At 38.9% G+C, this 26,061-nt stretch overlaps 1 protein-coding gene across 2 annotated transcripts in view; it reads left to right on the forward strand.

The window, feature by feature from the left end:
- Positions 1-26,061, forward strand: part of plpp3 (phospholipid phosphatase 3) — a 154,506-nt gene that overhangs the window by 119,596 nt on the left and 8,849 nt on the right. For both annotated transcript variants that reach the window (XM_048539285.2, XM_048539284.2), the window contains exon 5: positions 12,186-12,362. In XM_048539285.2, coding sequence (XP_048395242.1) covers positions 12,186-12,362 — 177 coding nt within the window. The remainder of the gene's footprint in view (positions 1-12,185; positions 12,363-26,061) is intronic.

The raw sequence follows: 26,061 nt of genomic DNA on the forward strand, positions 1-26,061 counted from the left end.
TACAGCTGAGCCTTACTTGTTTTGTAAACTTATCTCAAACAACAGAAATCATTTTTCAGTGTAAAGTGCAAGTGGAATAACAATAGTTATTTCCTGGAGCAACAATTTAGCTCAGTGGTCTGGAATTATATTGGTCATGTAAACACGAAAGATCATTACAGTAGATATAACTCTGCCTGCAATCTGTCTTGAAGATTTAAATTGGTTGTTATAGAAATTGCTGTATGATTATCATTTCAGTTCTTGTTGCTGGAGAATGACAAAGGTTAAACTAACAGCATTCTTTTGGATGATCTTAGCTGTAAGGCAATTGAACAGTAAAGTCCTCTTGCTGCATGTAGTCATTGTAGCGTTCATTTCTCAGTTATTTAGGACTAAAGAATTAGCTCTGTCAGCAGTGACATTTTGGTCTGGGTCCTTGCACAAGTTACATACAAAAGGTAGTGAGTAATTAATGTTTATGAAAGGTTATGAATACATGGGAATATCAAACATATTTAACAATAATAACACAATTTGTACAACATTGTGAAGTAGATGGCCAGAGTCAATAGCTATTATGAGTGGGTGGATCTATCAGCTGCTAACTTGTTAATTTATAATAAAAGCATAGGGACTCACATCTAAGCACAACAACTACAGATAACATTTGCTCCATGGCAAGTGGAAGGAATTAAGCAGAGTTTCTGAATCAGCAACTGGGATTTTTTGATATTCCCAGAGATTATCAAGACAGAACAAGTTTGTGTCTAAGTTGGTTCCCAGTCATTAGCCAACTGTGAACTGTCTAAGCAATATAACTATGTTCATTTGTATTCCAGGTCTATAATGGTGCACAGCTTACAGTCAGATCCATTAATGGACAGCAGCCATTACTTACTTGTGTAACAGTTCATTTCATTTATCTTCTAAAGCATTTAATTGACAGTTTGATTATGCTATGAGGCAGCAAATTTAATTTTCTCATAAATTGATAGCATTTTTCAATGAAACAGTTCAGACTGTAGAGTCCCCAAGTGAACATAGTGAAAGATGCATTCAGGTTGTAATTGGAATTGAGTTAAAGATGATTTAATGTATTTTTGTAGTTAAGGTCAAGTCTTTAGAGACTGGTGTGCATAACATAATGAGGTAGTGGCACCAGCTACAAATGATGGCTCTGCCAGAAACACTGGACCTAAAAAAAAAGTAAGTTTAGCTTTCAGATGCTGCAGGCTTTGTGAGGTCTGCATTTTGACAAAAGAACAAATTTATCTCCAACAATCTTGCTTTACCTGCTTTTCTGTTGTTACTGTTTAATTTGGATTTGGTGGCTCTGCGATAATCACTGGTGTTTACTGGCTCCCTTACCCTTCTCTCATTCTTTCACTGGATGTGGACATCACTGGCAAAGTGTTGTCCATCCCTAAATGCCCTTCAGAAGGTGGTTCTCAGCCACCTTTGTGAACCAGTGCTGTCCATGTAGTGTAGGAGCACTTACTGTGCTTCTTTTGAGGGGAACCTCAGGACATTCATTCAGCAACTGTAGAAGCAATATAGTTTCACATCAGGAAGCTGTGTGAGTGGGAAGGGAAATTGAGAGTTGATGGTGTTTTCATGCCTCTTGTGCTTCTAGGAGGTAGGTTGTGGGTCGATAAGATGCTACTGAAGGAGCCTTGGTGAACTGCTGCAACACATTATGTGTATAGTACATACAGCAGCCACTGTACGCGTTGGTGAAAGTGAATGCTTAGGTTGGTGAGTGGGGTGCTAATCAAGTGGGTTATTTGTCCTGGAAACTGTCATATTTCTTGATAGTTGCTGGAGATGTGCTCATCTAGGCTAATGGAGAGTATTCCAACTTGACTTGTACATTTTTCATGGTGGACATTCTTTTGTGGGATTACAAGGTTCTACTCAGTGTAGAATTCCAGCCTCTGATCTGACCGTGTTGCAACTGTTTCTGTTCAACCCAGGCTGTTGATATAGGAGAATTCCATTATGGTGTCAAGGGGAGGTAGTTAGATTCTCTCTTGTTGGAGATGGTGTGGTGTGAATGTTACTTTCCCCTTTTCAGCCTAAGCCTGAATGTTAGGGCGGCACGGTGGCTCAGTGGTTAGCACTGCAGCCTCACAGCACCAGGGACCTGGGTTCGATTCCAGCCTTGGAGTCTGTGCGGAGCTTGCACATTCTCCCTGTGTCTGCGTGGGTTTCCTCCAGGTGCTCCGGTTTCCTCCCACAGTCACAAAGATGTGCAGGCTAGGTAGGTTGGTCATGCTAAATTGCCTGTAGTGTTCAGGGGTGTGAGGTTTATAGGGAATGAGTCTGGGTGGGATACTCCAAGGGGCGGTGTGGACTTGTTGGGCCGAAGGGCCTGTTTCCACACTGTAGGGAATCTAATCTTATATATCTTGTATTGCCAATGGGCACAGACTGGCCCCACATCTGAGGAGTTGTTAAATGTACTGAACACTGTGAACATCAACAAACATTTCTACTTTTGACCTTATGATAGAAAGAAGGTCGTTGATGAAGCAACTAAAAATGATTGAGCCTAAGGCGCTTCTTTGAGGAACTTAAAGAACTCTTGTGGAACAGTGATGGTATCTCTACCACTAGGCCAAGGGGCAGGGGCCAAGTCCCACTTGCTCCAGCGTTGTGTAATTATCATCTATAGACAGCTTGATTAGAAAATATCCACTCTGCAGGGCTCTCCTAGGCCCGAAATGACTGGTCTTCAATAAGCATAATCTTCCTTTGTGCTAGATATGTCTTTCACTAACAGAGAGATTTTCCCTAATTCCCTTTGATTCCAGTTTTGTTAGGGCTCCTTGTTGCCACACTCTGTCAAATGTTGCCTTGGTATCAAGGGCAGTCACTGACCGATTAGGAAGATCAAGGTCCACACATTTAGCATTGAGATAGGGAAGAGGATTGAGAAGCATAATTTCTGGATTGTGATGCTTCTTGGTATCAATATAAATGCGGTTTTAGGCTCCCGGTATGAGCACCTTAGAGCAAATTGGATGTTCTGTTTTAATTTGTAGCATTAGAGGATTGGAGTCAAAAAGACAAACCATTGAAAGAAATACATTTTCGCTGAATATCATTGTGAAGCAGTATTTACTGAACTGCATTGCTGTCAATGTTGCCATCACCTTTTATAATTTTGACAACTTTTGGTCTTTTCAATGATCTCCTGTTAGTAGATAAACCATTGATTGGTTACTGAGGCAATCACATTGATAATTCAGTTATAAATTTTAATCTAAATGTGGATTTCCACAATCTTTTTCACTATTTTGCAAAACAGCTGCTGAAACTGTCTGCTATCATTAACATAGCTCTATCCACATGCAGCAGTGCAGCTGAGGTAAATTTCCAGATCTTACGCCAGTTTGAATGGATTGTCAATTTATCCATAAATTTATAGGCGCAACAGGATTAGAGTTGCATTTCTAATGTTTTATGCATTTTGTTTAAGTTAATTATTTCCTTTATCCTCACTAGGACTTACAAGTTTTTTTCTTTACGTGTATGGATATTGGCTAAATGTCTTCATACTATTCATTTAAGGCAAAAAGGAACTTAAAAGATTAAATATAGTTTGCATCACTGATGCTTTCTTCTGGCCATATTTGTTTACACAGCTTTAGTGTTTCTGTGTATACAGTGCAGATTTTCAGATAATTCAGGCATAATTTGCCATTTGAGATAATTGGGGTAAATTTCAAAGTAACTTGTCAGGTATCCAGTTGCAGAAAATTTGAGACTGATGCAATCTAACCTTAATTCTAGCTTTTAATGCTCAATAATTAAAAATTCACAGAATGCCTATTTTTACAGACTTTCTATGGGGAAAAATATAGCTACAATATGAAAGTAATGAGAAGTCATTGACTGAAATGTTAAGAGCTCAGGATTACTTTAAAGCTGATGTAATTTAACAAATTACATTCACCTTCATGAAAATCTCAGTTTTCATCAAGACCAATCCTTAATCGAGGACTGGAAGTTTTTATTGCAAAATCTGGCTGGATTAAATAACTTTGTATTGTTCTCATGTGCAAATCAGTCCAGAGTTGTTTGCTGTGGATTGCATACACTGAACAGAGGTATACAATTTATGTGATGATAGTCTATCCCCTGTGACATTACACATGGAAAGCCAAAACTAAATATAGTTTCCATGTGAATCCAGGTTAAGGAGTAGCAGATAGTTTGTGCAGGATATGGAGTTACGACTCAGACCTCATTTAAAAGTCACAGCTTCTTTTTTAAAATGATTTGATCTGATTTTACTTCTTATAATTAAATAACAAATATTATTATGAATTGGAATATGTTTGATTGAAGTGTATGAGGTGTTATTAGCACAGACTGAGGAATTGGAAGTCTGAGGTGGTATCTTAATAGTCAAAGGTAATTAAAATGTGTCCAGTTTGTGGACAATTTCCATGACAAATAGAACTGACAAATTTGAATTTATAATAGAAAAGTACTCAATGTTCTTACAGATAGAAGGTCTTTATTATAGGTATGCTAAAATGATATTAAATTTTTAAAAAGATATGATTGGAGAATCCCTCATTTAAACTTTGTCCTTCTATGTAATGTCGAGCAAGATTTTGATTCTAATGATTGAGGGTCAGAATAGAGTCACACAAACATGCAATTTCCAGTGCCAGTTGGCATTTCAGTTCCCTACCATGGTCTGGAACCCCAGCAATTTTCAAGAGGATGAGTTGGGCATGGAGCAGTTATCCACCCACAAGCAGTGTGTTCTGAGGAAGAGTCCCTAGATTTGAAACATTAACACTGTTCACACATGCTGCCAGACCCCTGAGTGTCTCCAGCATCCTCAACACTTTTTGATTTACTTTCTTCATATAATTTCTGCAATCTGGAAGCAGGCCATTTGGCCCATTGAATGCACACCAACCCACCTAAGAGCATTCCACCCAGACCACAACCTCCCCTCCCCCCCCATAACCCTGCATTTCCCATGGCTAATCCACCTAGCCTGCACATCCCTGGACACTATGGGTAACTTACCACAATCAATCCACCTGAGTTGCATATCTTTGGACTGTTGAAGGAAACCAAAGCACCCTGAGGAAACCCACGCAGACATGATGAGAATGTGAAAACTCTGCATAGACAGATGCCCAAGGCTGGAATCGAACCTGAGTCCATGGCATCCACTATGAGGCAGTGGTGTTAATCCAATCGAGATGCCAATCGATCAAAGGCCACAAAGGGGTCTGTTTGCCCCCAGTATGTGACCCAAGGCCACTGCTTTTAGCACTACGTTTAGAGTAAAGCAGAAATGTTGAACGTGAATTAATGAGAAGAACACCAAGAGTAAAGTGGGCACCGGCTCATTGATTTGGTGCTTGAGTAATGCTACTGATGTACAGAGTGCCCTGTACATTTGTTGGAAATTGAGTCCATGCTACAGTATGTTACATTTTCTCTGACTCCTGGTTAGCAAAACCATTACGAAATCACTAATACTATATATCCTAAACACTTTAAATATTTTTAGATACTGTAATGGTAGAGGTTTCATTAAAAAAAACACAAAGGCTGTTACACTGAAAGATACAGTTTAGAAATGCAGATGGCATTTATATGTTTGCTAGAATTTTTCAACATCAGAAAATATTCTTAACTACTCGCACATTGCTTGTAGTGTAAGCAGCTGCAAAGAAAGTTAAGTCACTGTTCATGGAACAAATACGAAGGATTAGCCATAAATTCTTTAGACATGCATCATTACCCATTAGATGATGGTTAAAAGCTCTCAATGTTTTAGGATAGAAGGTCTCTTTCTTTTTTTGACACGAATTATACATTAATATAACCAATAATCTTCCCCATTCTGGGTAGGGACATCTGAAACATTCTGAGCTTCGTCCCACGCCTGGCTATTCCTCCAGCTTGCACAGGAAGGCAGCAATTTGCTGAAGTGGTTTCCAGAGCTTGTGGTCTCCTGCCTATATCTTTGCAAACCTACCTCTGTTCACGTGATTTGTGGGAAGAGTCCTGTGCTTCCTGTTACCTCTTCCCATTGTGTCCCCATGTTTCCACAGAAACTGGCAAGGAGGAGTTATCCTGTAGTCTATGAGAAAGCAGCTGTGAAACAAATTCTTTATCCGCAGTATGTCCCTTCCCCCTCCAGCTGAACTGCAAAGGTCGTTGCATCTCAATAGCAGGATTGTTGCTTGTTGCTTGGTTCAATCCTTGTACTTAAAGCTCAAAGTATGTCTTGAAGCTTTCAATTCAGTAACCATCGGCAGTTGCGGCAGTGTGCTTTGTTTATTTCTGGTTGCTGTTACCATATATTAATAGCATGAAAGACTAACCATTTGTGCATCGCAGCAGTGTTTGCGCTCTTAGTTATCAAACTTGCGGGAATTCTGCCCGCACAAGGATTTTCACATGGGTGTTCCAAAGCTGCAAAGTTAAAATAAACAAAAAGAGAAACTCAGCCAAAAATTTGTCTCCACAATTCCAACTGAGAGGCCTGAAGCCAGCCTGAAATTGGGTCTTGGATCTTCTTTCAATAACTTAAGTGAGAGTTGGTGCCTATTGTGACCAGGAAACCCTGAATCCAGCAAGTCCAGCACCTGTTGAACAAGGCAGCCCAATTTCTCAGAGGAGTGCTAAAACGTGTAAGGAGCCTCCGATTAGCATATACAGAGACCTTACCACGTGTGCCTGAAAAATACCCCCAAACAGTGTTTGGATATCCTTGGACTTGAAATCATTTACTTGCAAAATTAGCTGTTTTTGCCATTTTTTTCCTTCACTTTCAGCCCAATATTTGTTTTCGTATGAGTGGCTTTTATCAGTGCTTTTACTGAGAGATGTCATATAATTCAGAGATTGTTGATTCAATGAGGCATAAGGATGTAGGTAAATCCGAGAATGAAAATGAAAATATTCTACATAGGAATTGTTTGGTAGAACTGAACCAAGGTTAAGCTTGATTAGATTTTTTTTTTCAAAAAGAAAATCAGTGTTGAATTTAGAGCTCGATCAAATTTTTATATTTTCTTTGAGTATACTTGCTGTAGAGATGTAGAATGTTCTTGACTGCAATCTGTAGCCACAGCTGTGGCTACAATGATGGCTAGTAGTTTGTATTGTAAACTGGCAACATTTAGCCAGCAGTTGGCCTTGTGTTAAATAACAATGTTGTATTAAAGGACTGTTTTAAGGGAATGATTTATAAATGACCTTTTTCTTCAAAGATTACCTGCAAAAATATATTCAAGACTGATTTCCTGAGTGGGGCCGTGAGCATTTATCACACTCTGTCTGTAGAAGCTTGATGTTTCCTTTATAGTCTTGACTCCCAGGTCTATCCTTCTACCTTGCTCCACTGGTGTTCCTGAGCAATACACACAGCATAGAGTAAAGACATATTGGGCACTGGCTTGCCAGATAGGAAGTTTATGACATGTTGATGAAGAATTATTCCTCCAGTTTTTGTGCACTCCTCACATTGTCTGATTTCCACCCAGCAGCAACCCATGACTGCATGGCTCATCTGGAAGGATGAAAAATTGAGCCAATCCCACATCACCATTGAATTATTCTTGAAGTTCCAACCATTCAATTGTTAATTAAAGCAAAGTAAAAGATAGTATAGTTTGTAAATGGTTGCTGCGCATGAAGGTCACAGTAAAGGGTTTTCCCATGTCTCAAGGGATTTCTCTGAATATATAGAATTTTGATTGTATGAATAACTTCAATTTCATTGTTTTATATTCAAATTTCCAGTTATTCAACTAATAAAATTGCAACTTGAATTCTGAATTGTTCACACATTCTTTATTGGTTACTTTTCTAAAATAACCCTTTAATTAGCATGTTAGGACATCTTATGAGCCACCTCCAGGCAACTGTGGCTAAAACCGCTAAAACCCAAAGGTTCTGACCTGGAGTAGGAACACCAGAACCCCTTAGTGGTTTCTTTTCATCTATTCAAATCTAATTGTCTTAAAACAAAATGCTCTGAGTGATAATCAGTTCTTAATGGTTGTACTATTGGAAAATACATGGCTTTTCTTCTGATCCTTTTAACTCTTGTTAATACTCCTTTTGAAGAGAATGCTTCAACAAGCTGTACCTGCTGTGTAAATACATGTTGTTTCTGGTTGATGTGTTATCGTTGGTAGGAATATAAAAGACATGTACATAAAAGGCATTCCCTTCATATGTGTGGGTGATAACATGCTGTTGTAATCCTGTCTATAACTTTGTGAGGTTAGATTGCTTGCCATTTTTATAGGATCTCAGTTATTGTATATGTAATTAAAACACTCCGTAGACATAAACAGGAATTGATTGCACAAACCATATTGTAGGAAGATGATGGAAATATCTGTTGCAGTTTTGCGCAATTTTTTTTGTTAATTTGCTTATTACACATTGTTATAGTGATTGTATCCACTAATATCAATATTGCCATTAGGCTATTCAAGTTAGATTCATGTTAAATGATATCTTCAACGTCTAATGAATTCAATCTGCACAAATATTTAATTTTTGATTATTAGTTCTCGAATGTGAAATTACACAGATTAAGCTATTCTTTCAGATCTATGACTGTTTAAATGGTGTTTGAACACTAAGGCCACATAGTTCTTGGTTCAGAGATAATGGGAACTGCAGATGCTGGAGAATTCCAAGATAATAAAATGTGAGGCTGGATGAACACAGCAGGCCAAGCAGCATCTCAGGAGCACAAAAGCTGACGTTTCGGGCCTAGACCCTTCATCTCTGATGAAGGCTCTAGGCCCGAAACGTCAGCTTTTGTGCTCCTGAGATGCTGCTTGGCCTGCTGTGTTCATCCAGCCTCACATTTTATTATAGTTTTTGGTTTAGTTTGATTGGGATATTGTTATCAGTACAATAAATAATTTAGTCAATATACTATAACACATCAAAGCCTGGTTTCTAATTCTCATTTTCACAGTATCTGAACACCGTATGGAGAGGTTCATGAAACGCATAAGAATGAAACAGTCTCTCCCCAGGGTGGAAACGTTTTTGGAACCTGAAGAACTAATCAGCCTGTGTATATATGTATCTTGTCAGTCTGTCATGGAACTGATTAATGGAACCAGGAGGCCTTAGTCAAAAAAAAGCAATTGGCAGGAACAGCAATGAAGAGAAATTAAATTAGTGTCAAAAAAAATGTGAAATGAATTATCCTGATGGTGACAAATCAAATGTAGAAACTGTGTCCAAAAGTAGTATGCAGATATGTATTGAAATCTAGAATCATTGATGCACTGACAAGTTGAACATTAGACTTTCTGTTTGGAATGTGGAGCTGTTTGTTGATTTCAGTAGAGCCAGGGAGGAGGGCAGTAGTGGAGAGCTGGGGTCCCTTGTCAGAAGCTACTTATACCTTACTGGTACTTGACATTGGGAAGGAGGGGGTCTGCTGACAACCAGCAACCCACTTTCCAGGGATTGCTAATCTGTGCTCGGGTATCTGAAGCACCCCTTTTGGCCTGCTGCACTGTTCAATAGTATCATGGCCAACCACCCCAGAAAACCGAGGCATATAAATAACAAACGGGACAGAGCACCGACACTTCACTGGAAGCGCACTGACTGTGTTACCGAGCAGTTTGACGAAACGTCTGCCACCAAAGGCACCAGCTCAGCGAGCAAGTCTAAAATCTCATCCACAACCTGAGCTACAAATTTTCTCAAAAACTTTCAATCTCACTTTCCAAATTATCCCTGATAACCTTTGACTTTCTTGTTTGTCAAGAAGCCATCTACCTCAACTTCAAAAATCTACAATGATTTCTGCTTTTGGGGAAGAGAGTTCCACAAACTCATGACTCTCGGGAAAGGAAACGTTCTCCTCCACTCCATCTTAAAAAGGAAACTTCTTACTTTTAAACAGTGTACCCTAATTCTAGCCTCTTCGACAAGGGAAAACATCCTCTTGGCTTCCACCCTGTCAAGTCCCCAAAGGATCTGATATTTCAATAGGATCACCTTTCATTCTTCTAAATTCCAGTGGATACAGGCTCAACCCTTCCAACCTTTCCTCACACATTAGTCCCTGATCTTCAGAGTCAATTGAGTGCGCATTCTCTAAGCTGCATCTGATCTATTTGTCCTTTCTTAAATAAGGAGACCAAAACTGTCTGGTGCACTAGATGTGGTCTCGCCAATGCCCTGTGCACCTGTAGCAAAACATCCCATAATTTTATATTTCATTCCCCTTGTAGTAAATACCAACTTCCATTTGACTTTCTAATCACTGTACACACATCCTAACTTACCTGGGAAAGTGGAAAAGTTTACATTTTTCAACATTATAGTCCATATGCCAGTTATTTTGACCAACTACATAACCTATCTATATCCCGCTGCAGATACCTTAACATTAACTTTGTAATTTACTTTCCTACCTATTCACAAATTTAGCAGCTATACACTTATTTCCTTCGTCTAAGTCATTGAAATTGCAAAATAAATTACAAATGGTGAGGCACTAGTCCAGTCCAGTTGTTACATCTTGCCAATCCTCTATGATTGCTAATATGTTATTCTGTACACTGTGGATTGTTATTTTGTGTAGTGACTCTTGATGTGTCACCTTATCAAATGCCTGCTCGATATCTTATATACAGGACATGCATGAGATTCTCTTTCATCAACATTGCTTGTGGCTTCCTCAAATACTCTCTTAAGTAGGCCAAACACCATTTCCCTTTTACAAAACCATGTTGTCTCTGCCTGATCACAATATGACTTTTAAGTGCCTAGCTAAAAGCTTTTTTACAGTAGATTCCAACATTTTCCTTATAACAGGTGTTATGTTAATTGGCCTTTATTTTCCTACTTTATGTCGATATCTTTCTTGAATAGGGGAGCTGCTTTTGCTATTTTCCAATCTTCAACTTAAATGGATTTGAAAAACTTAAGGAATTTAAAATGAAATGAATACAACCATTATATCAGCAGCTACTTCTTTTAAGGTCCTCAGATGAAGTGTGTCTGGAGCTGGAGATGCTGATTCTAACTGTTTTGGTGGCATCTTTTCTCCAAGGATTATAATTGCTTGAAAATCTTTCCTCTGTTTCATCTTTTAATTTACAATTATTTTGGTAGTGTTATTGATACCTGCTACATTGAAAATCAGCACAAAATATCTATTCAATAGCTGTCATTTCCTTGTTTTCCTTCCTTAATTCCCCAGACACACTCTCTAGAAGATCAATGCTCCCTATACTTACTCTCTTCCTTTTAAATGCCTGTAGAAATTATTGATTTTATTTTATATTTCTAGCTAGCTTTCTCTAGTTTTCCCTCACTTTGTTTGATTTTGCGTTCTTTGCTGTTTTTATGTTCTGTCCAATCTTTGGTCTCTAATCTACCTGGAATAGCACATTTTCTTTCTTTTAATTGAATGCTAGTTTTAGTTAGACATGGATGATACACACTACCCTAGAGTGTTTCTTTCTCTCTGGCATGTATCTTTGCTATTATGCCTTTTCAGAAGGACTGCCAGCTGTTCTTGTTGGATGGGACTTACGCTCCCTTGATTCTGGGTGAAGGCCTCAAAGACTGTGAAGTGCCTGAGTGTTTCAAGTTGCAACAGACTTTCCTAATGGGTGACCATTTAGGGCTCTAACCAGTTCTCCAGCCTGCAGTTGGCACTCCTATCAGTTTCTCTGTTGATGGAATACTTCTCTTCTGCTGTTCACCTTGAGCTCCAAAGTCTAGGAGAGCCTTGGTGCATGTATTTTGCCTTATTGCACAACTGATGTTATCTCCCTACATGATTTCTCTTTTCCCAACCACTTCCAGAAACTGCTCCAGCCAAAATGCCCTTCGCCTTCAAGCTGGCTTTTAGTCGTGCAGGCTCACTTTAATGGTGTGGGCCTCTCCTGCTTTTATACCTGGGCTCAGGTGTGCAGCCACTCAGCAGTATATTTAGTGCTAGCTGCATGCTACAATCACGGGATTAAGCAAGCAGCAAGGAATGTAAATGCAGTGGTGGATTAGTTGTACCTTATCCAATTTCATGACATTTGTGGCACTTGGTAGCGCTTTGAAACTTCTTCAATGTATTGTTTATTTTACGGTGATATTAAAAATGATGAGATTTGAGAGAGTAATATTAATTTGGAAACTAATTGTTTCTCTCTTCCTGTCTTCAGTTTTATCTACAGGCCCGGTTTACATGGAGGGGAGGCAGGCTCCTTCGACCTTTGCTCCAGTTCACACTGGTGATGATGGCTTTTTACACTGGGCTGTCTCGCGTCTCGGACCATAAGCATCATCCCACAGATGTTTTGGCTGGCTTTGTGCAGGGGGCCCTGGTGGCTTATTTCATAGTAAGTGTTATGTCATTGCATTTTGCAATCCTTTCTCAGAGTTTAAAGCTGTTCCTCGGTGACCATGAGTCAAGATTCAATTCTGACTCTGAACTTTGCAATCACAGCTCCCTGAGATCAGAGAACAGAGGAAATGTGGAAATGTGGAAAGTGGAAATTATTACCTACTCCAGTTCTACCTGCCAATTTTTTTCCGTGAGAAAGTACTACTGGTTCAAGAATGTGTGCTCATCATGCTTGGAGACACTTGATTATAGTTTCTTTTGGTTGAGGTCAGCATTACATTCAGAGGGTACATCTATACTCATTTTGCTGTAAGACTATAATTTATACCTCAGAATGGAGAAAGGCAATTCAGAAAGGAAATCATGTGGCATGGATTAAAACTTGTCAGCTGCCTTTTTCTTTGATTCAGTGAGCAAAATCACAGCGGTAACCTTTTGGTTTTGTTGATATAGTTTTAATCTTTCCTTTAGTTCTCTAGTAGTGAACTGAAAAGGTTTGTGAGTCAGATATTACCAACAAGCATGCCAAAGGGCAGGCACTTTCATGTGTTTCAGTTGAGTTGTCATATCTATGTGAACTAATAATATTTACTTACAACCAATAAGTCATTCTTTTTTCCACAATGAAGAAGTATGTAGCTAATTTATTGTACACTGTCAGTTACAATGGAAAAACTGCACTTTATCCATTTAAACTCTCAGCTTTTGTAAGATTGGCTGGATAAGAATATTTCGATTCACTAATCAGATATTTGAACACACATTACAAGGTTTAGGAGTTGTGTGGTATACAGTGATAAACACATACTCTATGAAACTCTACGTTTGTCAAGTTTGCAAGATGTAGTTCACTGGGATTTCTGCAGTGGCCAGGAAAAGACAGTAGCTCAATGCAAAAGGAAGCTTTTAGCATGAAAGAAAGACAATTAGGACCCCTGAATTAAAGTTTACATTAATCCTTTATGCCTTACAGCTACACTTTGGGTGTACATAAAAATGGACCTAGTCAACACTGAAGCCACTTTTTAACCTTGGAAGTTTTGCACAGATCATCATCGGAAATACTGCATTTCCTGGATGCAGCTATTGAAAGGAAATAGGTTCTGTTCAAAATTAAACTTGGACGTGATTTTGAAAACAGATCTTGATACATACCAGAGGAATTGCACTGCATGAGTCACGTTTACAAACAAAGAAACCTACAGCACAGGAACAGACCCTTCGGCCCTCCAAGCCTGCACCGATCAAGATCCTCTGTCTAACCCGTCATCTATTTTCTAACGATCTGTGTCCATTTGCTCCCTGCCCAACCATGTACCTGTCCAAATATATCTTAAAAGACGCTAACTGTCTGCGTCTACCACCTCTGCTGGCAACACGTTCCAGGCACCCATCACCCTCTGTGTAAAGAACTTGCCACGCATATCTCCCTTAAACTTTCCTCCTCTCACATTGAACTCATGACCCCTAGTAATTGAGTCCCCCACTCTGGGAAAAAGCTTTTTGCTATCCACCCTGTCTATCCCCTCATAATTTTGTAGACCTCAATCAGGTCCCCCCTCAATCTCCATCTTTCTAATGAAAATAATCCTAATCTACTCAACCTCTCTTCATAGCTAGCACCCTCCATACCAGGCAATATCCTGGTGAACCTCCTCTGCACCCTCTCCAAAGCATCCACATCCTTTTGGTAATGTGGCGACCAGAACTGCACATAGTACTCCAAATGTGGCAGAACCAAAGTCCTGTACAACTGCAACATGACCTGCCAACTCTTGTACTCAATACCCCACCCAATGAAGGAAAGCATGCCATATGCCTTCTCGACCACCCTATTGACCTGCATTGTCACCTTCAGGGAACAATGGACCTGAACATCCAGATCTCTCTGTTCATCAATTTTCCCTGGGATTTTTCCGTTTACTGTATAGTTCGCCCTTGAATTTGATCTTCCAAAATGCATCACCTCGCATCTGCCCGGATTGAACTCCATCTGCCATTTATCTGCCCAACTCTCCAGTCTATCTATATTCTACTGTAATTTCTGACAGTTCCTTTCACTATCAGCTACTCCACCAATCTTAGTGTCATCAGCAAACTTGCTGATCAGACCACCTACACCTTCCTCCAGATCATTTATATATATCACAAACCACAGTGGTCCCAGCACAGATCCCTGAGGAACACCACTGGTCACAGGTCTCCAATTTGAGAAACTCTCTTCTACTACTACCCTCTGTCTCCTGTTGCCCAGCCAGTTTTTTATCCATCCAGCTAGCACACCCTGGACCCCATGTGACTTCACTTTCTCCATCAGCCTGCCATGGGGAACCTTATCAAATGCCTTACTGAAGTCCATGTATATGATATCTACAGCCTTTCCCTCATCAATCAACTTTGTCATGTCCTCAAAGAATTCTATTAAGTTGGTAAGACATGACCTTCCCTGTACAAAACCATGTTGCCTATCACTGATGAGCCCATTTTCTTCCAAATGGGAATAGATCCTATCCCTCAGTATCTTCTCCAGTAGCTTCCCTACCACTGATGTCAGGCTCACTGGTCGATAATTACCTGGATTATCCTTGCTGCCCTTTTTAAACAAGGGGACAACATTAGCAAGTCTCCAGTCCTCTGGGACCTCACCCGTGTCTAAGGACACTGCAAAGATATCTGTTAGGGCCCCGGCTATTTCCTCTCTCGCTTCCCTCAGAAACCTGGGATAGATCCCATCCGGACCCATCCTTCTTTATGTCAACTTGACCTAGACTGAGCAAACATCTATCCCTAACCTCAACATCTGTCATGCCCCTCTCCTTGGTGAATACCGATGCAAAGTACTCGTTAAGGATGTCACTCATTTTCTCTGACTCAGCGCATAACTTTTCTTCTTTGCCCTTAAGTGGGCCAGTTCTTTCTCTAGTTACCCTCTTGCTCTTTATATATGAATAAAAGGCTTTGGGATTTTCCTTAACCATGTTTGCCAGCAATATCTCATGTTCTCTCTTAGTCCTCTTAATCCCTTATGTCAGATTTGCTCTACATTCCCGATATTCTTGCAAAACTTCGTCTATCTTCAGTCGCCTAGACCTCATGTATGCTTCCTTTTTTCTCTTGGCTAGTCTCACAATTTCACCTGTCATCCATGGCTCCCTAATCTTGCCTTTTCTATTCCTCATTTTCACAGGAACATGTCTCTCCTGCACACTAATCAACCTCTCCTTAAAAGCCCCCCACATATCAAATGTGGATTTACCTTCAAACAGTTTCTCCCAATCTACATTCCTCAGATCCTGCCAAATCTTGGTATAGTCGGCCTTCCCCCAGTTTAGTACTCTTCCTTTAGGACCACTCCTATCCGTGTCCATGAGTATTGTAAAACTTACGGAATTATGGTCGCTATTTTCAAAGTAGTCCCCTACTGTAATATCAACCACCTGGCCGGGTTCATTCCCCAGCACCAGGTCCAGTATGGCCCTTTCCCGAGTTGGACTACATACATACTGCTCTAGAAAACCCTCCTGGACACACCTTACAAATTCTGTTCCATCTTGACCCCTAACACTGAGTGAATCCCAGTCAATGTTGGGAAAATTAAAATCTCCCATCACCACCACCCTGTTTCTCCTACACCTTTCCATTATCTGTTTCCATATTTGTACCACTATCTCACGCTCGCATTTATCCTGAAATGAAGATTTTTTTTCTTTTAACAAGCGGTCATTTTATCCCTGTGACCCCCAAGGAAACCTAGAAGGAAGGGACAGCAGCGTTGCTTTAATTATTTACATGCAATTAGGTTTTATTTTCTTCTTTCATGCAAAATGAGCATCATCAACATTTTTGCCCAATGCTGATGCCCCTGAAGAAGGGGTTGTTAGCCTCATTCTTAAATCTCAACTGTCCATTTGCTATATGGGCCCAACCACTGTGCTGCAAGGAGAGAGTTCCAGATTTTTGAAGTGACAGTGAAGGAATGATGTTATAATTTCAAGTCAGGATGCTGTGTTATTGGAAGGGAATTTATGTGCGGTGGTGTTCCTGTGTGTATACTGTCCTTGTGCTTCTAGGAAGCTGAGGCTGCAGATTGGGAAGACATTACTGAATAAGGTTTGGCAACTGGTTGAAGAAATAAAGATCTGACTGTTGTGCCACATATAGCTTCTGATTTTATATTCATATCCTTTTCAGATCTTTATATAAGGAATAACTGCAAATTCAAAATGATGGGGCAGACTGAGTAGAGTTCCTCAATAATATCTAGAGAATATACGATACTGTAAACGAAACAAAAAATATGTCAAATCAAAATCTATTTCCCCCACTGAGTAACATTTTCCTGTGCACTTATCAATGCTCTTCATCTAGAGTAACCCTCAAAATGATTAATGTTGACTCTGTTCACAAACTAGCTGTGAAAAATCTTAGAGAATACTTTACTAGATAAGATTAGAAACAGGTGAAAGCAGTCATGATATTGATATTCCAAAGAGATCTTTTGTTTAGGGTTATAACTTCCCAGAAAGTCTGCACAAAATTGCAAAACGTTGGTATAAGCGCGCACAGTACCGGGGTTGACTGAATTAAATTCAAAGCTTTCAAATTGCAATCCAATAAATCCCAGCAAGAAATACCTGTTTAAAACAGTAATGTAATAGAACAATGTAATGCTGGAAATCTGAAATAAAAACAGAAATTACTGGAGAAACTCAGCAGGCCCTGGAACATCTGTGGGAAGAAATCAGAGTTAATGTTTTAAGTCAGGTGACTCTTCATCAAAAAAGTAGTAGTTGGAATGTAGTACTTGAAGGTATTGGTCTTGCATTTTAAAGTACATACAACATATTGGACCAGGATTTTACAAATTTAGATCCACTAATTTTACTGGATGTTTTTTCCTTTTCGGGTAGTTCTTTACAATGGATCTGATAAAGTCAAATGACATCAGATCAAGCATTATTTGCTGCCCTATAGTACCACTATATTAGAGGCCCTATAGACTACTCCTACCAGTGCCATCCTGGAAGTTAATATTAACCAAAAGCTGAACTGGCCAGCTACATAGATTGTGTGCCTTACTGATTGGGTCAGAGACATGGAAATCTGCAAGATTTAAGACGACCCCAATGTAAATGACTTTCGTTCTATTGAAAATAAGGACAAACAATACCATGTTTGGGTCTGGACCCTTCTAAGTGTCCAGACCCAAAATGTCAGCTTTTCTGCTCCTCTGATGCTGCTTGGCCTGCTGTGCTCATCCAACTCTACACCTTGTTGTCACAGATTCTGCAGCATTGGCAGTTCCTACTATCTCTCACGTTGGAGTGTTACACTTTATTATAGCAGTCTACAGATTTTGTATCTTGACTCAAATGCAAAACTTAACACTGTTGCACAAAGCCTTGTAGCATTAGGGACCTGTCATTTGCAGTAGAAATCATTTAAAAAGACACCGCTTTTCCTGTTGCTTTGGCCCATTGGGACCATGTGTTTTTTGTGAATGTGTGTTCAACACAGATCTGGTATAAAGATAATGTCTATCAGCAATCATCATTAACAAACCAAAGTGCATGACTCAGACTCTGAGTGCTTGGTTTGATCATATTATGATGCTGGAGAGATTAATATTTTTGGAGAAAGAGATATAAATTTTTCAGTGGCCTTTTCAAAAGAATTGCATGACAAGATATCAGGTTTTAAGATTTTTACTATAATGAACAAAATAAAATCAACATTGACTAACATGACCTATTAAGCAACAAATACACTAAAAAGGCACTCCTCAGTAACTCTTAACAGCTGAAAGCTCCACACTCCATGTATGAGCTATGCCAAGTTCCTAGCAGATATATAGAAATGCATTTAAATTCCCAAATATCTCACAATCACTAGCCATTAACCTGGGTAAATCTTCCAGGGTTCTTTTAAACAAATTATTTTTCATTCAGTTTTTGAATGGACTTCCAGCAGGACGGCATTCACTGGTAATTCTTCGGTTTTCAATTTTCCACAACAAGATATGTTCCTTCAAAAAGGGGTTCTGTCCTAGCCAGCATGCCGTTTAATGATTAATCCAAAAGCTGTCCTTTTCTTCTACTTTCATAGCACTGTTTTCAGTCTGACTGCCTATGAAAGTCTGAGAGTCTCCGACTAGCAAGAACAGCTGCCTTCTCCTTTGTGTTGAGTTATTAAAGCCTGCATCTGATTTTCAATAGGTCTACTCCTGATTCTCCCTGTTCCCATGGTAACCTAGTTATAAGGGCTATCGCCTGATAGACTTCAGTACAGCATCACATTCTCTCCCATTTCAGGGCATTCTATTTTACCTTAGGCTAAAAGAGATAATTTAAGGCAAAACTTTAAAGCTTAGTCATAACAATTGTTTTGTGCAATTCTAGATCATTATGGTCAAAATGTTGCTGTGGATGTATTGATGTTAATTCCTCTACAGTACACTGTTGGTTGTTGGTTGTAGGATCTGAATAGGTATTTTTGAGTCCCTGATTCAAATATTCGGCAGCATTTGAATTAGAACCAAGGAGCAGAAAAGTAAAAGAACTGCACTTATATTGCATCTTTCATAACCTTAAGATATGTCAGTGTTAAATAAGAATTCTTACTTTAGCATTTTTGAAAATGCAGTCAATATTTTAAGGTAGGTAAAACAAAAACCAATTTGCATACATTGTGATAATGACTAGATAGTCTGTTTAAATCACCATTACTAAAGCAAGTTATTCAGTCATTAAGGTTTTTGTAGAGCTTTACTGTAAAGTATTGGCTAAATTACAACCATGATTACATCGCAGAGAATTTTGTGGCTGTAAAGTACTTTGGGACGTATGATTGTACAAATTGAGAAATAAATACAAAGTATTTCTTTCCTTTTTTTTCTAATTTGATAAGGGTATATGAAACGTAGGTGTCCATTTTAATAGGTAATTTCAAGCAATTACTTTTAAATTGGGAATCCCTCAGTGGCTTATATCCAAGTTAGGAAATGCTACGTTGCTGCTTTGTCATCTGATACTCGAAATAACCTGTAAGACCTATTAAACTGCTTTATTTGAAAATGGTAAATGTCTTAGGTAACATGTAGAGAATTTAAACAGTAGAACCCTTAGGTGATAGAATCCATAGAAAATATTAAGTTAATATTAAAATAGTACGGTAAACTTGTAAGTGTGATTTGAAGACCAACAATTAATTTTAAAAAGACAGTTTTAATGGAATGAGAAAACAGCTCCACCTAATTAACCAGGTGAAAGAAATGAACAAAGCCCCATAGAAGTGTAAACGGAATACTTTTAAAGCATACTGCATGGAAATAAATACAAACAGAAGGGTAAAAAATGGAATCTAAACAAGTATAGTCATCAGACAGGCATGAATAAACAATCCGATATGAAATAATTAACAAGAAATAAATCTTAAATTACATAGGGAGAAAGGAGGGGAATCAACCAGAATGAATAGTAACATCTTCAATTAACTGCTAAATACTGGTTCGAAAAACAAACAGAAAACAAAAATTCGCTTATCTGCGAATTCTAAAGAAAATACAAACAATGCTTTCATGCTTTAACAATTAGTAAGAAGCCAAAATAGGACCCTAAAGAATGCTAATTTCATTTGAAATAAAGGTGAGCATAAAATAGTTTTAAGAAAGCAATAATTACTTCTTTGACCTATTTACTATGAAATGCACCAGTACAATCCATGATAATTAAAGTCCAAATCAAAAAGCTACAAAAATGGAGATATGCTAGAAGGATTCTGAACAGAGAAATGCTCAGGGTCTGGGGAGGTATTGTGGTATTATAAGATATTTTGATAATAAGGGGACAATGGTGAAGCTAGTTAAATGGTTGGATACTGGAGAAGCTAAGATTGGAAAGCAAGGTGTGGATTCAAAGTAAGGTGTTGACGTATGTCTCAAAGGGCTGTGAGCCACCGCACCTCTGGCCTGGGAATATAGTAACTTTCCCTATCGAAGTTAGCCCAGTGTGTGCACATGTGATGAATATAGACTTAATGATTGTTTAAAATAAAACTTTAGAATTAAGGGCAGAAGAGAAAAGAAAATGCCCTGTATACTTTAAAACAAGCCATGGATGCTGACAGTATCAAAGTTCTTATACTTTTATCACAAGTTTAAGATTTGAATTCAGTGGAAAATTGATATTTGTAAACCTAGATAATGTGGTAACAATTTCTTGAAAAGTAAGAATTTTTAAGAATCCTGGGAATAACCTATTAAACATAGGATAAGATAATGATTCATGTGTGAATAATTCACCAGCACGTATGTTTACGTGTTAAAACTGATTTCTTCTATGTTCCTATAAATGACTGAAACAGTTTATTGATCTCTGCTCGTTTTCAAAGATCTATATACTTTAAAACAAGTCAAAGAAGGTGGACACTGACAATTTCAAAATTCTTATACTTCTATCATATGTTTAAGACTTGCATTCAGTGGAAGACTGATATTTAGAAACCCGGGTAATGTGGTAACAATTTCTTGAAAAGTGAGCATTTTTAAGAATCCTGGGAATAACCTATTTAACATTAGATAATATCTGTTAACATTTAATGATTCATATGTGAATAATTCACCAGGACCTATGTTTTGAATCTTAAAACTGATTTATTCTATATTTCTATAAATGACCGAAAAACTTATTGGCCTCTGCTGAGTTCCTGCTTAAAGATGCTTCTTTGATTAACAAAAGTATGTTTACATTTCCTTTTAAATAAAGAATCTCTGTGACATTTTAATTGTAAGTAGAAGGAGGCATTTCTTTTGAGGAAATAACACCAACAATTCCTTTAAAAACCTAAACTATCAGTTCTGAATATATTACTCTTAATTGCAGTGGGATCAATCTTTCTAATTTGTGTAATTACTGTGCTGCTTTGAATGTATTGTTTCCTTTCTCGTCTCTGGAAACTGAAGCTGAGAGATCGAGAGAGAAGTTGGCAGCAGCGTAAATATATGTTATTAGTATACATTCCGGCAATTAGGAAAAGTTGGGTGATGGGAGGTGTGTGGGTGTGGTGTTGGTGGGGAAGAGTTTTAAAATTGATGGTGCTATGAACCAAATGTTACATAGATAGGATTTAGTAGTTTGTAGGCATTCTTCAAATTCAGGACATGTCTGCTTCTCTTCATTATTGGAGGATTCACTGTGATTCAAAGAATCACAATGTGGCCAAGCCAGATTATGAAGTAGCTAGTTCTTAAAATGCAAGAGAGCTTGTGCATGGTAGTTCTAGTTCTTTTTTCAGGCACTTTATAGTTACTTAGAATCACTTAAGTTTCAGGCAGTGGTTGCTGTAAATAGCTCCAATGTTTCTTTTGGGAACCACAAATATTGCTTATGTAAAAGATCATAGGGTTTATTGACTAAAAAGTGTTATGCAGCTTGGGAAGAGGTTAATTTGAAGATATTTTAAATATGTAGATAAATGAAGCAAAACTTCAGTATGTATTTTTGTAACTACTTTTGGAGATGATTAACAGGAATTACCCATATAATCAAATATTGTAGGGTCAGAGAAATATAAATGAAAGATTTGCATTTATATAATGCTTTTCATGACCTCAAGATGTTTCCAAGTGCTTTGCAGCCAATGCTTTTGAAGTGTAGTCATGTTGTACTGTAGTAAACCCAGCAGACCATCTACACACAGTAAGTTTCCACAAAAATTACATATTCGTGACTAGATAATCTGTTTTTGTGTTGTTGATTTAGGGATGAATACTGGTCAGGATATCATGTATAATGATGGTGATAGGCTGCATTTGGAGTATCGTGTACCATTCTGGAGGCTTTGAACAGGGTGCCAAAGAAGTTTACCAGGACCTTGGCTGAAATAGAGTCAATTAGCTGTAAGAATAGATTGGAATAACCTGTTGGACAAATCCAGGCTGGATTGTTTATCCTAGAGCGTTGGAGGCTGAAGGGCGACCTAATAGAAGTATGTAAAATTATGAGTGGCATGGATAGATAGGGTGGACAGTCAGAGTCTTTATCCTAGGGTGGAAATGTCAAATACTACGGGCATAGGTTTAAGGTGAGAGGGATGTAGGTTAAAGGAAATGTATGAGACAAGTTTTTTTAGTCAGAGAGTGGTAGGTGCCTGGAATGCACTGCCAGGGGGAGGTGGAAGAAGCAGATATGGCTGCAACATTTAAGAGGCATTTAGATAGACATAGGCAGGCAATGGAGAGATATGGACCATGTGCAAGCAGTTGGGGTTAGTTTAGAAAGGCATCATGGTTGTAACGGACATGGTTTGTTGGAGGGCCTGTAATGTTCTATGTCCTTAACTCCCTTGCTCTTATTTAAAGGGATCTTTTGTGCCCACCTGAGAGGGCAGATGGGTCTTTGGTTTAATGTTTAATTCAATAAATGACATCACTGACAGTGCAGTAGTCTCAGCACTGTGGTATCAGCCGGGATTCATATGCTTCAATCCCTAGATGGACCTGAACCCACAAATGTCTGATTCCAAAATGAGTATGCAAGCCACTGAGCCATTGCCTGACATTTTGAATATTCATAACTTGCATTTCTGTTGCCTGTAATTCCTTGATATTGATCCTTTGTTTCAGCTTTTGTAAATGAGAGTGCCTGACTTACAAGTCACATATTTTCCCAGCATGTAGGATGGGCTTCTCCTCTTGTCCATGATTTTCTGCTCTTTAACGTGAGTGGACAAAAATGATTGCAGGACAAAAGTAATAGTAGAAGGCTATGACAAAACTTTAAAGTAGGCAACAAAATATTCATCATGTGCCAGTCTCAGCTGTTTCAATAGCAGCTTGTGAATTCAACTGAAATAAGACTGAATACCAATGTAATAATAAAATGTGAGGCTGGATGAACACAGCAGGCCCAGCAGCATCTCAGGAGCACAACCAATGTGATAGTTGGTTTGAGAAAGAGGGGAATCTAATCTAATTACAACCCACCAAAACAAGACCGTATTACTTAAAGATAGTAGGAACTGTCGATGCTGGAGAATCTGAGATAACAAGATGTAGAGCTGGTTGAACACAGTGGGCCAAGCAGCATCAGAGGAGCAGGAAGGAAGGGTCCCGACCTGAAACGTCAAGCTTTCCTGCTCCTCTGATGCGGCTTGGCCCGCTGTGTTCATCCAGCTTCACACCGTGTTATACCATATTACTTAACACTGCTAAAGAGCTACTTTTTTTCAAATTACTAAATTTAAAAAATATATAAAACTGCGGATATACAGGTATTTCAGCTCTTTCAGGTTATAAATAGTTTGGAAGTAATGTGATTATGATTTCTCTTTTTACAACCTCTAAGCTACATAAATATAAGGCATAAATGACAGATAATTTATTTTATATAATGAATTCCAAATGACAAAGACCAAAATTTCAACACAAAATCAAATTGTCATTTCTGAGCATAACATACCATGCGCAAGAAGGTCAGACCCTCTTCATTTTAATAAATATCTGAATAATGGTGGGGTTTACTTGAAGGAATCCGAATATTTTTAATCCGTAGATCATCATATCCTGACTAAAGGGCACATTCTTCCTGAACACATTGTGGCTGCTTAATAATGCAGTAGTAAGCTGTGACCTTTGCCCTCCCATCTATCTTAGTTACATGACACTGTATTGTTCTGCCAGAGCTCAGATTGTAAAGGCTGACTCATGCATTTTTACCACCCAGATGTTGGAAGCGGCCCCATTACTCATAACTGTTTGGAATGATCACTTGACATTCATTTTAAGGACTGTTTGATGGTTATCACTGGCACTTTATAACAGAAAACAACTAATTATACTCCATACAGAAAAGATCCTAAATACATCTTTTGTCTGTCTGAATGAAAATTGATGTTCAAAAGCAGCATGTTTCATATGAGAAAGATTTGCATTGAATGGAAGAATTAGTTTGAGTGCTCAGTGGTCCAGCCTTCCTGATCTGCTTTACTTTTCAGAACCAGAAATGTATGAATCAGTAAATGCAGCAATGGTATTGAAAGTATTAAATATCACTGATATAGCATAAGTATTTTTGAATGCGTTTCAGCCAGTGCAAATGGCAGTTAGCTTTTTGGGTGATGTGCAAGGGTTGGCACGGTGGCACAGTGGTTAGCACTGCTGCCTCACAGCACCGGGATTGGCCATGCTAAACTGCCTGTAGTGTTCAGGGATGTGTAGATTAGATGGGTTATAGGGGGATGGGTTTGGGTGGGTGCCCTGAGGGTCATTGTGGACTTGTTGGGCTGAAGGGCCTGTTTCCACACTGTAGGGAAGAATTAAAACTGAACTGGCAGCTATGTGAAGAAGTTACCCTCCTCCCTCCGGACCAACCTCAGGGAATCTCTCTCCCACTGCAACTCTCTTGTAATCTTCTTTTCTCTCCATCTTCGGTCCGCCTCCCCCTCTCTCCCTATTTATTCCAGAACCCTCTTCCCATCCCCCTCTCTGATGAAAGATCTAGGCCGGAAACGTCAGCTTTTGTGCTCCTGAGATGCTGCTTGGCCTGTGTTCATCCAGCCTCACACTTTGTTATCTTGGCAGCTATGTAGCAGGTTTTCCAATGTCTTTGCATGTACATGGCAAAGTGTCTGGGCCAGCACTGGTGAGAAGTAGAAAACTGGGGACTACTTTGTTTCCAAAAATATACTTTATTCATAGCGAGTTTTGAGAAGATTTGTAGCTCAGGTTGAGTTTCTGGATGTGAGTTTGTTCGCTGAGCTGGAAGGTTAGTTTTCAGACGTTTTGTCACCATTCTAGGTAACATCATGAGTGAGCCTCCGATGAAGCGCTGGTGTTATGTCCCGCTTTCTATTTATCTGTTTAGGTTTCCTTGGGTTGGTGATGTCATTTCCTGTGTTGGTGATGTCATTTCCTGTTCTTTTTCTCAGCGGATGGTAGATTGATTTGGAGCCAATGTGTTTGTTGATGGAGTTCCGGTTGGAATGCCATGCTTCTAGGAATTCTCGTGCGTGTCTCTGTTTGGCTTGTCCTAGGATGGATGTATTGTCCCAATCAAAGTGGTGTCCTTCCTCATCTATATGTAAGGATACTAGTGGTACTAGATACTAAGGAACATCAACTAGCCACAAAACGACATGACCCACTATCACTCGTATCCTTACATACAGATGAGGAAGGACACCACTTTGATTGGGACAACACATCCATCCTAAGACAAGCCAAACAGAGACACGCACGAGAATTCCTAGAAGCATGGCATTCCAACCGGAACTCCATCAAGAAACACATTGATTTGGAGCCAATCTACCATCCTCTGAGAAAAAGAACAGGAAATGACATCACCAACACAGGAAATAACATCACCAACCCAAGGAACCCTAAACAGATAAATAGAAAGTGGGACATAACACCAGCATTTCATCGGAGGCTCACTGATGATGTTACCTAGAATGGTGACGAAATGTCTGGGAACAAACCTTCCAGCTCAGTGAGCAAGCTCACATCCAGATTCTTTATTCATAAAAGTAATTACGTAATATTTTGACATGAAAAGTACAGAGTACAACTAAATTCAAATTGTATGCCTGCATGAGACAACTCTTGGGTGTCCCAATGCAATTTCATATTCATAATATTTACAGTATGCATTCCACAGCAGGCATACAACTCAAGGGCCACACCTTTCAAATTGAAAATT

This window comes from Stegostoma tigrinum, chromosome 8, assembly GCF_030684315.1.
Source record: "Stegostoma tigrinum isolate sSteTig4 chromosome 8, sSteTig4.hap1, whole genome shotgun sequence".
Lineage (NCBI taxonomy): Eukaryota > Metazoa > Chordata > Chondrichthyes > Orectolobiformes > Stegostomatidae > Stegostoma > Stegostoma tigrinum.